Here is an 11,616-nt window from a genome sequence, read left to right as displayed (position 1 = left end):
AGTACTTTTAATAGAGCAAAAGCCATTGAGAATGTAGTAAGATGTGAAACACTGAGTGGTGGAATTACTTGAGGCTGCTATTGCAAATAAGGATGAAGCCTTGTCACTACATGAGGGATAAGGATTTGGTGGCAATTCAGGCCATATTATAGGCCATGGAAAGAAACATGAATCAATTGAAAGTACTGTTGTCCTATCAGATTGGAACTGTATACTGTTTGTATGAATGTTGTTATCTACAGTATTTGATATGACATCATACCATACACTGTGTTGAGAAATATTACCAGATATTATTAAGGTTTTTGATTGTATGAACATTTATCAACAACACATTTATTTTCTTTATAAAAATTTGCATTGACTTTTTGAATTGCATTGTATTGTATTTTACAATGCAATATGAAAAGAAGAAAATAACAGAACAGTACTTGCTGATAAATGATAATGAATACAGCAAAACTTTCATTATTTCTAGTTTCTTTTAAATTGTTTATGCTGGTTGGTTACATTGATAATATTACATAATTGTAATATTTAACACATGTTTATAAGTGGATTGGATTGAACTCTATATTCAGCTATGTTTAAAGCAGTTCTGTGTAGGTATATAATGTGCTACAGTGTTTCAATAATATTCATATAAAAGTTCAGATTTTTGTCATATACTTCTTTCAACCTTGTGTTTACTGTTGTGTAGTTAAATGTATATACCCAGTGAATGATCAGAGAGATAATGAAAGTGCTGATTGCCGACAATTATATTATGTTTCAATAAAATAGTATTGACATTTTTGTGCGAATGCCAAGTAGCGCGGATCGGTAGGTCAAAGAATTCGTAAACTAAGCCGATTTTGGAGCCTCAACCCACGGTCTATGGGGGAGATCCCCCGAAAATGTCGACACTTTTAGGGGTTTCAAAGGCTTATTTAATCGATTTTAGAGTCTACTAATATATGAAAAATATATATATTTTTTTCTCCCCGACAAATAAGAATTGAGATTTTTCTCCCCAACAGGGGGCGCTACCCCGGCCTCCCGCTGGTGCCACCCCAGCCCCTACCCCTTAAAAAAAAAAAAACTCGCCATCTCCAGTCGCGCCCCCGCGCACAAATCATGCTGAAGTAACTAAAATTAAAAATCACCTTATATCACCTTATTTTGCGAGTTATTCCTTCATAATTACTAACCCCCCACTTTACCTTCCTAACACCATCAGCTCCCTTCCATTTCAAGACCTACCACTGATGCTAGAACCTGGTGAAAAGTTCGTAAGCCTACTACTACAGAATCAGATTGCGTTCTATAGTCAAAATACAATGCATTCCATTTTCAATACAGGCATGGTTGTCTTCTCTTTAAAAGAATTTTTATTCCTGTATTTTAACAAATTTCAATTCAAATAATAATAATTCAAAGTTTCTTCTCAATTCAGATTAGGCTTATAGATAGAATACAGTACCCGATCGGCAGTGGAGGTCCCGATTTGTGGGAAGAGCATGCGCACATACTCTTGGAAGCACTGCATCCATTCCAGTGTTAAATTGGCTATTCTGTTGTCACAATAGCAAATTTAAGAGTTGTAGGCTGTGCTCTGACTTCCATTGACATTCTGAATAAAAGATTGGCTAATATCGAAGCAGCCATGTGAAAATTCTAAGTACGATGGTATGGGCCCGACTGTGACTTATCCTAGGTACCAAATTAGGCCAAACATTGGAATAGCATTCCACTCGAAAAAAAAGGGTGTATATAAAACGTTACAATGTTCTCAAATGATAGTTCAGCACTAGTAGGATTTAAGATTTCATTTATTGTCCAAAATACTGGGCGACAAAAAATTCATTGCAAGGTTAAAAATACAAAAAATAATATATATACAGTATCATAAATACTGAACATATTATGACTAAAACACATAATTAGATAACAATATATAAGGCAAAAACATAATATATATATATCATAAATACTGAACATATTATGACCAAAACATAATTAGATAACAATATATAAGGCAAAAACATAATATATATATATCATAAATACTGAACATATTATGACTAAAACACGTAATTAGATAACAATATATATAAGGCAAAAAATGGGGTTTGTTTCTTTCCTTGAAACCAAATAGATGATATCTTGCCAACCATATTGACAATAAAAGTTTGAAATTACTGTACTCTCTCACATACTTCCCAAATGTTAGATCATCTGTAACACCAATACAATATGCTAGTCAATTATATAGCTCAATTGGTACCATATCTTTTGCATTGAGATATGTGAATGTGGAGGCCATAAGCATTTCTTGGTTCATCTTTAATGGCCTGGTGAACAATAATGCCCACTTTGTAGACAATCCTTGTCATTTCAAAGTAAAACTATCTTCAAAATCAGTAATCATGCAATGTTTAATGATTTTGAGCTTCTACAACATGGGCGTCGTTTCCGGTGTCCGGTGAGTAAAACAAATAGATGTAGAAATTCGTTCTACCTCTTATACTTTTTAAATTAAAGGTTTATTGAATTGAATTGAATTGATCTACCTCTGTTGTTGTACATACATATTCAACAGCAAGTTAAGCTGGTGAACTGCTACCACTTAAATTGTCTGATGTCGATTGCTTTTCAGGTGGCAACTGATCTACTATGTGGTGTGTAGAAATAGTGTCAGAAAGCACCAAAACAATAACATTCCTGCGATAAAGTGAATGAAACAAGAGCTGTGGATAGTCGTTTTGCATTCTATATTTCAGTTGACCTGGTCTGAAAAACATAAAACAATATGGTTCTTATTATACAGCACATATATTTGTGTTAATTGACAGTGAGCTAGATGTAGCAAAATCAATTAGTTTCTCCAGTTACTCCCTACACATCTTAAAAGACGTAATCATGAGTTTCTTTACATTGTTTTGTTTTGTTGAAATTATAGTTGATTGATGCAATATTCGAGAAAACTGATAAACTTAGAATTATATTTGTATGTGAATAACTTGATAGTACTGGTAATAGTACCTGATTAGTTTAGAATCATTTATTCATTTATTATTTTTAAAATGAAACAAAAAAGAAACCTCACCTGGAATTTTTAACTTCAATTCTTTAATGTTTCTTGACAAGTCGAATAAACAACTGATGAAGCTTTGTCAAGTGCAGAACTTCCAGGTTAAACAGCAGTCTGTGTTTAATATGTCTTACGAAATATTTTGTATGATACATCATATGAACTTGTGTGCTCGCCAGTCCTAAATTAAAAACGTATTATCTTGTAAAAATAAAAATTACTGTAGGTACCAATTGCAAAAAAAAAAAAAAAAAATGTGTATTTTCAATAATCTATGCATCCGCGTCATGAATCCCAATTTGATGTTTTTTTTTAAAGTCTAAAATTTGTTTTAAAAAGTAGGATTGCCGTCAATAGAGTGACGATATCCAACATGCTAACTGGCTTTCCTCTAGTCGTAAAAATAACTAGCTATCTTAATACATTAAGCATGTAAACAAATATTAATTAATTGCTGTTAAATATGTACTTACTCTTCTTTAGACTGTTTTACTTGATACATAAACCTTGTGTAGTCCCTATAACATGATTTATGGTACAGTGGACTTCAAGGGCAACACAATTCCCTCCTCGAAGATGCACGAGAATTGACTCTTCTGCTTTTTGCAGCTTGGCTGCTTGTAATAATACACCTAATCAAGAGTAAAAATATAAAAATTCATTTTAATGTATATTTGGGTTTATACTTTCTAATCATGCATATCATCATGCCATATTTATTTGTCAAACCAATATTATTACTTTACAGTACACTAGGTCCTAATAAGCCGGCTTAAAATATACATTTTTATATAGGCCTAGCTTTAGAGGCCTATACCTGCAGCTTTTGTTTCGGCCCGAGATAGCTTATCCCTTTGTCTTTGCGACGAACCATAGTAAACCGTTTTAACTTCTTACATATTATGCAAAATTTAGCTCGTGTGTGTGATGATGTATGTAGGCCTAGTTCGAGGTGGGAAACTCGATGCTGACGTCAATTTCGATTTCTTGGGCGAACGTTTCAGAAGATCGCCATCATCTGTCTCTGATTCTGCTAGTGCACGCTTTCTGTATTTTTTGCTGGCAAATTCGATTCTTCTTTATTCATAAATCGCCTGTAGCACGATTTATAAGCTATCACCTATGCCTAGTCAATACTATAGTATTAAATTCGCACGTCTGACTCGGGCCTAAGGCCTAGATAGATAGTAGTAGTAACGTTCATGGCCTTGCAAATCTTTCCATTGTTTTGCGCATATTATAAATCTATTTCATCTTGTCTTCGTAAAAGATTGTATTCCATTAAATGGAACATCATCAAAAAGCATTATGCAGTAAATATTCTTTGGATTTAGGCCTATGCCTTTTTTACAGACTTTTTACCACCTCCAGGGGTTGGAACGTGCAACTGCCTGAGGGTCGCCATCTTTATTGTTGTCAAAGGCGCCCTCAATGGTAGCTTAATCTTTTTTCTCCGGATTGATCAAATCAAATCACATGATCAATCCTCGCAATGATTTTTTTTTTTTTTTTTTTTTTAAGATTAATATATGTTTGGATGAGAGGCTGTTTTAGAAACTTTTGCTCAGCCCTATTAAATATATACTCTAATGATTTACGAAAAAATGAGCTGGTCCATCTGTTGCTGGGACAGAACTGAACGATATGATTACAGCTGATGGCCTACATACACATGATATTACTGTCATAAATTAATATTTGACAGCAGGATGCATGTTCAGTGATCTGCACCTCCTGGTCGTTAGGCCTACATATATTGTTCTGTTCTTTATTTTTAAATGATAAAGCATACCAAATCGTTTTGTGACTGGATTGTACCAACCTCGTTCATAGAGTGAGCCACACATGGAAGTGTTGCAAATACCACAGTAATGTCGTAATGTGGCAAAGACGGCAATAATAATAATAATATGGCGAATACGCCAGCAGTGTCGAAATTTGGCGATGTGGCCAACACGGAAGTATTGACGCAAGTTGTGAAAACAACTGCTGTGTACTCGCGAAATATGGCGAAAAAGGTACTGAATCTCAGTGTTTTTGGCTTTTTCTTTGCGTTGTTTTCCAATATCCAGCCTTGAAAAGTAGCAGAATGTGGTCGGGACATATAGAAACCCCATTTAATGAGATATGAGCACATTCCTGCCTGCGGTTTCAGAGGAGATGGGTGAACTTACACAGCTGCGATTGGTAGAATTAATATTATGTTTTTTATGCTGAAATCGGCCATTGCGTCACATGGTACTCAGTTTCACTGATTTGGATAGAGAGACCCAGTCTACCCCAAGACATTATATTTCTCCCTTTTTTACCAAGAAAGGTGAATTTTTATGATCACATTTTCTTGCCCAGCCTACTGTACTTAGTACTATATCGGGGGTAAGCCTAGGTGGAGTAAAGTCCAATTAATATGTGATAGAACATACAGTATTGTTGTGACGGCCGAGCACATGGAAAAGCAGTTTCGAAAGTAATTAAAATAATAATAATAATAATTCACTTTAGAATTACTATGGAAATAATTAATCACTATGAAAATAATTAATCATACTATGGAAATAATTAACTTTTCTTGCAATTTTAGGGTTCCCTGATATGCTCTTTTGTGATTTGATCTGTTCATGTGCATTTGTTTCTGTTAAATCATCATATATAGAGCATATTAAATAAATCAAATCAAAATTACTGGAAAGAAAATACGGTCGTTTACTAACTGTTATAGGTAGTACTAACAATAAGTGTAATCTACTGAACATCAATGTGCAAGAAAGGTTATACGCTTTTTATGGAGAAAAAGGTGATGTAACCTTATGACGGTGCATATGTTGACCAAAATTCTGAGTGTGACGTCACCAAAAACTGATAAATTTATTTTATAAGAAAAAATCAATAACTACGATTTTTGTGGAAGTAAATTTGATCATACAGCTTTGGATACCACCATCTCCACACCCTACAAGTTACGTCCCATTGATATCTCAGTCGAGCAATACGCATAATTAAAGTTTGTCTCGCAATTTCACATACAAAACCAAAATATAAATTTAAAGGTTCCACTTTTTGACTTCGAGCTGTGGGCGGCTTTCCGGGACATTTGCGTCTAGAAAAATCAATGAAAAAAGATCTTATAGGCCTAGTGTTCGGTTTTTCATTGTGAGTGATAATTATCTCCAAAATCAAGACATTATACAGTAGAACTCCTCCTGTGAGACACCCCCTATTAAGGGGACATTTTTCCGTGAAACAAAGGGCAATACATCTGTCAACACTACAGCCAACTCTTATTAAAGGGACACCCCTATTAAGGGGATGTGGACATTTTCTGATTGTGCCAAATTGTCAAATGACCCCTTTTAAGGGGACACTTAATTTCTGTTATTGTATACAGCACTCACTAACAATAAGAAAGATTCTTTCAACTATATATTTTGATACTTTTGAGCAATAAACCAAAATGTTGTCCCCTTAATTCACGAGCAAATATCAGTATAGGCCTACTGCATGTGTTACTTCTTAAATCAATCTTGTTGATTTTGAATCTTAACAATAGGAATTTCTTTTTCTTTGTTTTTAGTGTATTTCATGTAGGATTCAAATTTATATCAAAACATATTGCTCTATTTTGCTACATAAATTTAATAGAAAGCTTTAAGGGGATTGTTGTTAGTTGTAAATAAACGAGTATTTATTTACTTTTTCAGGACATTTCACATACACATTACATACATATTAATCACATTATACCATTTGAAACCATATGAAATTATTTTATTATTTAAAAGAAAGCTCAATATTAAAATAAAAGAATATTATTCATTAACATTGCTTAATGAAACAATATTGAAAATATAAAACTATTGTTGCTTCAATTACGTTTTTGCTGATTTCATTTTATAAATGAAATTGCATTTGCATTGCAAATTATTGCTATAAATCTACTCCAACTGATTCTTATGTCAATTAAAATAATAATATAAGGAATGTATGTCATCGTTAAATGAAAACATCCCAAAAACCCCTAATAAGGTGACACTTTTATGTTTTTTGTTAGTGTACCCCTATTTAGGGACACCCTATTAAGGTGACACTATATTTGGTCCCGAAGGTTCTACTGTAGTTCTATTAGGGTGGCTGCAGATTTCCTAATCGATGATGTTTTCGAAATTTCCTGAATCTTTCCTATTTTATGTAAATAAATATTAGTAATGGCGTGAGATCACTGTATGAGTACGCCGTTGCTAATTTGATGTGGGTCCACAGCCTTGTTGATCTTCACTTCTTTTTGCAAACGTCTGCCTGGATTATTGAGTCAAGCTGGTGTCTCGTAGCTTATAAAAAGCATTTCGATTCTTGCTGTTTTGTTTTTATCAAATTAATCAATTTTAAAATAGAACGCGTCAAGGATTAGAAGATATTTTTTTTAATTTTTATTATTAAAAAGTAAATAACATGACCAACAAGTTGAGTTTTGGTGAGAGTGGTTGGTTAAGAAGTGTGAGTACGTGCAATTGCTAAGTTCTCACAAGATAATTAATAACATTACAGACATGCATTTTAAAATATTTATCTGATTGGCTTGTTTGTTTTGTTTTTTTTAACACAGGGTAATCTGACGATCTGGCTTTTGTTGTCAACATTCGCTGTCTGTATGGGATCTTCCTTTCAGTTTGGTTACAATACCGGTGTCCTGACAGGAGTTTCTGTGGTAATTGCCGAAATAAAAACACAAAGAAATAACTTCTAGTCATATTATAATTTAGTAGTAGTAGTAGTAGTAGTAGTAGTAGTAGTAGTAGTAGTAGTAGTAGTAGTAGTAGTAGTAGTAGTAGTAGTAGTAGTAGTAGTAGTAGTAGTAGTAGTAGTAGTAGTAGTAGTAGTAGTAGTAGTAGTAGTAGTAGTAGTAGTAGTAGTAGTAGTAGTAGTAGTAGTAGTAGTAGTAGTAGTAGTAGTAGTAGTAGTAGTAGTAGTAGTAGTAGTAGTAGTAGTAGTAGTAGTAGTAGTAGTAGTAGTAGTAGTAGTAGTAGTAGTAGTAGTAGTAGTAGTAGTAGTAGTAGTAGTAGTAGTAGTAGTAGTAGTAGTAGTAGTAGTAGTAGTAGTAGTAGTAGTAGTAGTAGTAGTAGTAGTAGTAGTAGTAGTAGTAGTAGTAGTAGTAGTAGTAGTAGTAGTAGTAGTAGTAGTAGTAGTAGTAGTAGTAGTAGTAGTAGTAGTAGTAGTAGTAGCAGTGGTAGTAGTAGTAGTATTTAGTAGGCCTAGCAGTAGTAGTAGTGATGGTGGTGGTAATGGTGGTGGTGGTGGCGGTGGCGGTGGTGGTGGTATAGTAGTATTGGTAGTGGTAGTTATTAATATATCATATCATATCACTTATTTCGCCAAATATAAAAACATTAGGGTCTATGTGGCAGGATTGCCCAAATGCAAGAATACTTGCCATCGGGAGGCTCTCCTCATAGCCCAACAACAAACTAAAATACAAAACTGCTTAAATAGTTGAAACAAAAATATAAAAGTATTCACAAAAAAACAGTAAAAATCTATAAATACAAATCAAATAACATAACATAATTAAAGCTGTTAAAAAGGCAACACAATCTTAAAACAAATCAGAAAACTGTAAGAACGTCAATCATTTATATAAAAATAAGCAGCAAACAGTCAGTTACGGAGGTAAAAAGACTTAAGCTTATAAAACTGTTCAAAGCAGTTCATTGCGAAGATCAACAGGGAGATTGCACCATACCCTAGGGAAATAATTGTACAAAAAATAAATTAACGCATTCGTCCTAGCAAAGGCATGTTTAAAAAGAAGGTTCTTATGGTGACGGCCGTTAATGATAGGAATTTTTAAATGTTAAGGTTAAAATTACCATGAAAACATTTTGAGATAAAATGATAAGAATATATTGCAAACGATTTTCAATTGACATAATGTTAAGCTTATCAAGTCTTTGTGTATAACTTTTGATAATGAAAGCATGACTTGTCAACTTTATTTGAACATGTTTTAATACCTGCACTTGACCCCTTTGAAACCACAGGCCTTAGATGTAGCATTCTGAATCTGCTCGTCCCATTCCAATTTACTATTGATTATTAGACCAAGATATTTTATGGACGATACTCTTGGTAATGCATTATTTAATAAGAAATATGCTAGCGAATTTTCTCTAAACCTAGAAGACATACTTACATTCATTCATAAGTTGCACCAAGAACAGCCATTTTTGAGATTATTTTGTAAACAAATCTCATCGTCACATCCTGATAGAGAAGGATGTCAGCGTATTGAGAAATGCATGATGAGATATAGACTGACAAGTCAAATACAAATTACACAACAAAGGCCCCAGGACTGATCCCTGCAGAACTCAGAAGAAACTTGAATACAACTTGAAATCTCCCCTTTATACTTAACTGCTTGACTATGGCCAACGAGTAATGACGCTAATGTTGCCCTGGATACCACAATTATAGAGTTTACTAAGTAATAACTTAGTTTTTTATTCTATTCTAACATTTATTCTATTCTATTCTAATAACTTATAATCTACTCTATCAAACTCTTTAAAAAATCCAAAAAGATTGCATCGATACGTGGGGGACGCATTACTTTTTACCACATACAGTAATTTGGTGAATCATGGGTGAAATGATGACATGAATATGCATGATTGACTTTTCCCTGGCTGAGTCGCGAATGCAATGGTCGCTGTTTGATGATGAAAGGGTATAAAAGCTACGACGTATTTAGCTGGGTAGGCCAAAATCTTTGGTAGTCACTATTTACGTATGGCCTTTGAAAGTATAAAAAGTAGCGTTGAATCTGGTCGGGTATTTCCGTAGTAGTAGTGTAGTGTAAAGACACCGTATAGCATACATACTAACTGCTATAGTAGGCCTTCTACTGATTCTAAAGGATATAAACTTTTAAAAATTCTGGGACACATATTAAGACAATTCTATGTATTGTTTTAATGTTGATTTTTCACAAACATGAATAAAAGATAACAAGCATTTAATATAAACATTAATTTTACCACAAATCTGACGATATTATATACACTGGCCGATACGACGTACTTGTACTGTTTATTAAAGGCTGACTCCCACTTTAAAAAAAATATAGCTCATTTAAAACGATCAAAAGCAGATCAAAAGCAAAAATAGTTTTCACTGATTCACAGACGGTTCTACAAAACATTCTTAATTATTTCCAGTCAATGAGTCATACACAACGCTTACTGCACCGGTGGCGCCAGAAATTTGCCCAAAAGGGGTCCGACACGTCGGACGGAGGGGTTTGAGCCAAGGGGTCGACGAAGCCTCGGTCGACGGCCAATAATAAAAGCGGATCCCCTGTAGGGGTTCACAGAGAGAGTTTTTATGGCTTAGTATGACCCAAAATGTGCTATTAGACCACAATATAGGGATTGGCAATCAAAATAACGTTATTTAGATAGGCAAGTTATTATTTGTTTAAATTTTTGATGCGACGACCTAGTCCACCTTGCTCCGCCCGCACCCACTGGCGCTACCAATGGATCACTGTCTGTTAATTGACAGTGATTTTTTTTTCTGATAATTTTTAATTGTAAAATTTTAAGTTAACAGCTGTGTCCGAGTATGTCCGAAGCACTCGTAATTTGTGTCTGTGAAAAACGAATATATTCTTCATACAACACATGTCATATATCACAAACAACACATGTCATATATCTAGGTATATTATGCTGTACTCAGTTAGCCAGATTTGATATTACTCTGCTTTTTTATGCTTTCAAAAGCTCTGCTGTACATAAATTGTGTCCACCCATACGGATATTATAACAATTATAATTCATTAATGTTTACCGTCTTGACTACCAATGCCTTTGGTAGTCATTTTGGCACCTTACTCCGATACCGTCAGGGCCATGGAACTTACTTAATTTCAGTTTATTAATTGATGTTAACATTTCATTGGGGCACGTTTTGAGTTTGCACAGACGTGGTTCAATAGACCTTGCACATCATAAAGTAGATTAATGTCAAGGTCATCAGAAATGGACATGTATGATTTGAAAAAAATGATTGAACTCATTAGCAATGATTTTGTCTTAGGTTAATTAAGAATTATTTTGTATTTAAAGAGTTGTTAAAATACTAATTTAGATAATGATATGTTTTACTATCTACGGATGTGCTTTTTGTTTGCTATTTTTGTACGCACTAATTGTTACTCAGTTTAGTTGATGTGTTGTAGTTACTTTACTGTAGGCCTGTTATTACTTCAATAAGTTAAAGATAATAATACATTACTGGGAAAACCTATAGTTAACACACAATATCTGAAGTTCTGGTATCTGTGTCTACATATAGCGTAGCATATGCTTCATTAAATTTGACTTGATTTGATGTTATAGTTTATGGAAGAATTCTACAATCAATCGTATTATGAAAGAAAAGGAGGAGAATACTTGACAGATGATAATTTAAGATGGCTTTGGTCAACAACTATTTCTATCTACGCCATAGGTGGCGCCTTTGGAGCGCTGATTGCGGGTTATTTG

The 11,616-nt window shown here is 33.9% G+C and overlaps 1 protein-coding gene and 1 long non-coding RNA gene across 3 annotated transcripts in view; one reads left to right on the top strand and one right to left on the bottom strand.

The window, feature by feature from the left end:
* Nucleotides 1-2,639: 2,639 nt before the first annotated feature.
* Nucleotides 2,640-4,259, bottom strand: LOC117111334. Of its 2 annotated transcripts, none has more exons than XR_004445852.1 (4): nt 3,971-4,259; nt 3,547-3,705; nt 3,089-3,254; nt 2,640-2,772 (listed from the first exon to the last, which is right to left on the bottom strand). It is a non-coding gene; the product is annotated as an uncharacterized LOC117111334 (long non-coding RNA). The 2 variants fall into 2 exon arrangements; XR_004445851.1 differs by having other exon boundaries at nt 3,891-4,258.
* A 422-nt stretch (nt 4,260-4,681) lies between these two features.
* The window catches only part of LOC117111332 (solute carrier family 2, facilitated glucose transporter member 5-like), a 17,976-nt gene continuing 11,041 nt past the window's right edge, over nt 4,682-11,616 (top strand). The window contains 3 exon segments of the mRNA XM_033254265.1: nt 4,682-5,091; nt 7,674-7,775; nt 11,470-11,614. Coding sequence (XP_033110156.1) covers nt 4,984-5,091; nt 7,674-7,775; nt 11,470-11,614 — 355 coding nt within the window. The 5' untranslated portion in view covers nt 4,682-4,983.

The sequence above is a fragment of the Anneissia japonica genome, unplaced genomic scaffold, assembly GCF_011630105.1.
Source record: "Anneissia japonica isolate Jap-2015-1 unplaced genomic scaffold, ASM1163010v1 scaffold287805_len679488_cov178, whole genome shotgun sequence".
Classification (NCBI taxonomy): domain Eukaryota; kingdom Metazoa; phylum Echinodermata; class Crinoidea; order Comatulida; family Comatulidae; genus Anneissia; species Anneissia japonica.
Note: the sequence above shows the minus strand (reverse complement) of the source record. Positions and strands in the feature narration are given on the sequence as shown.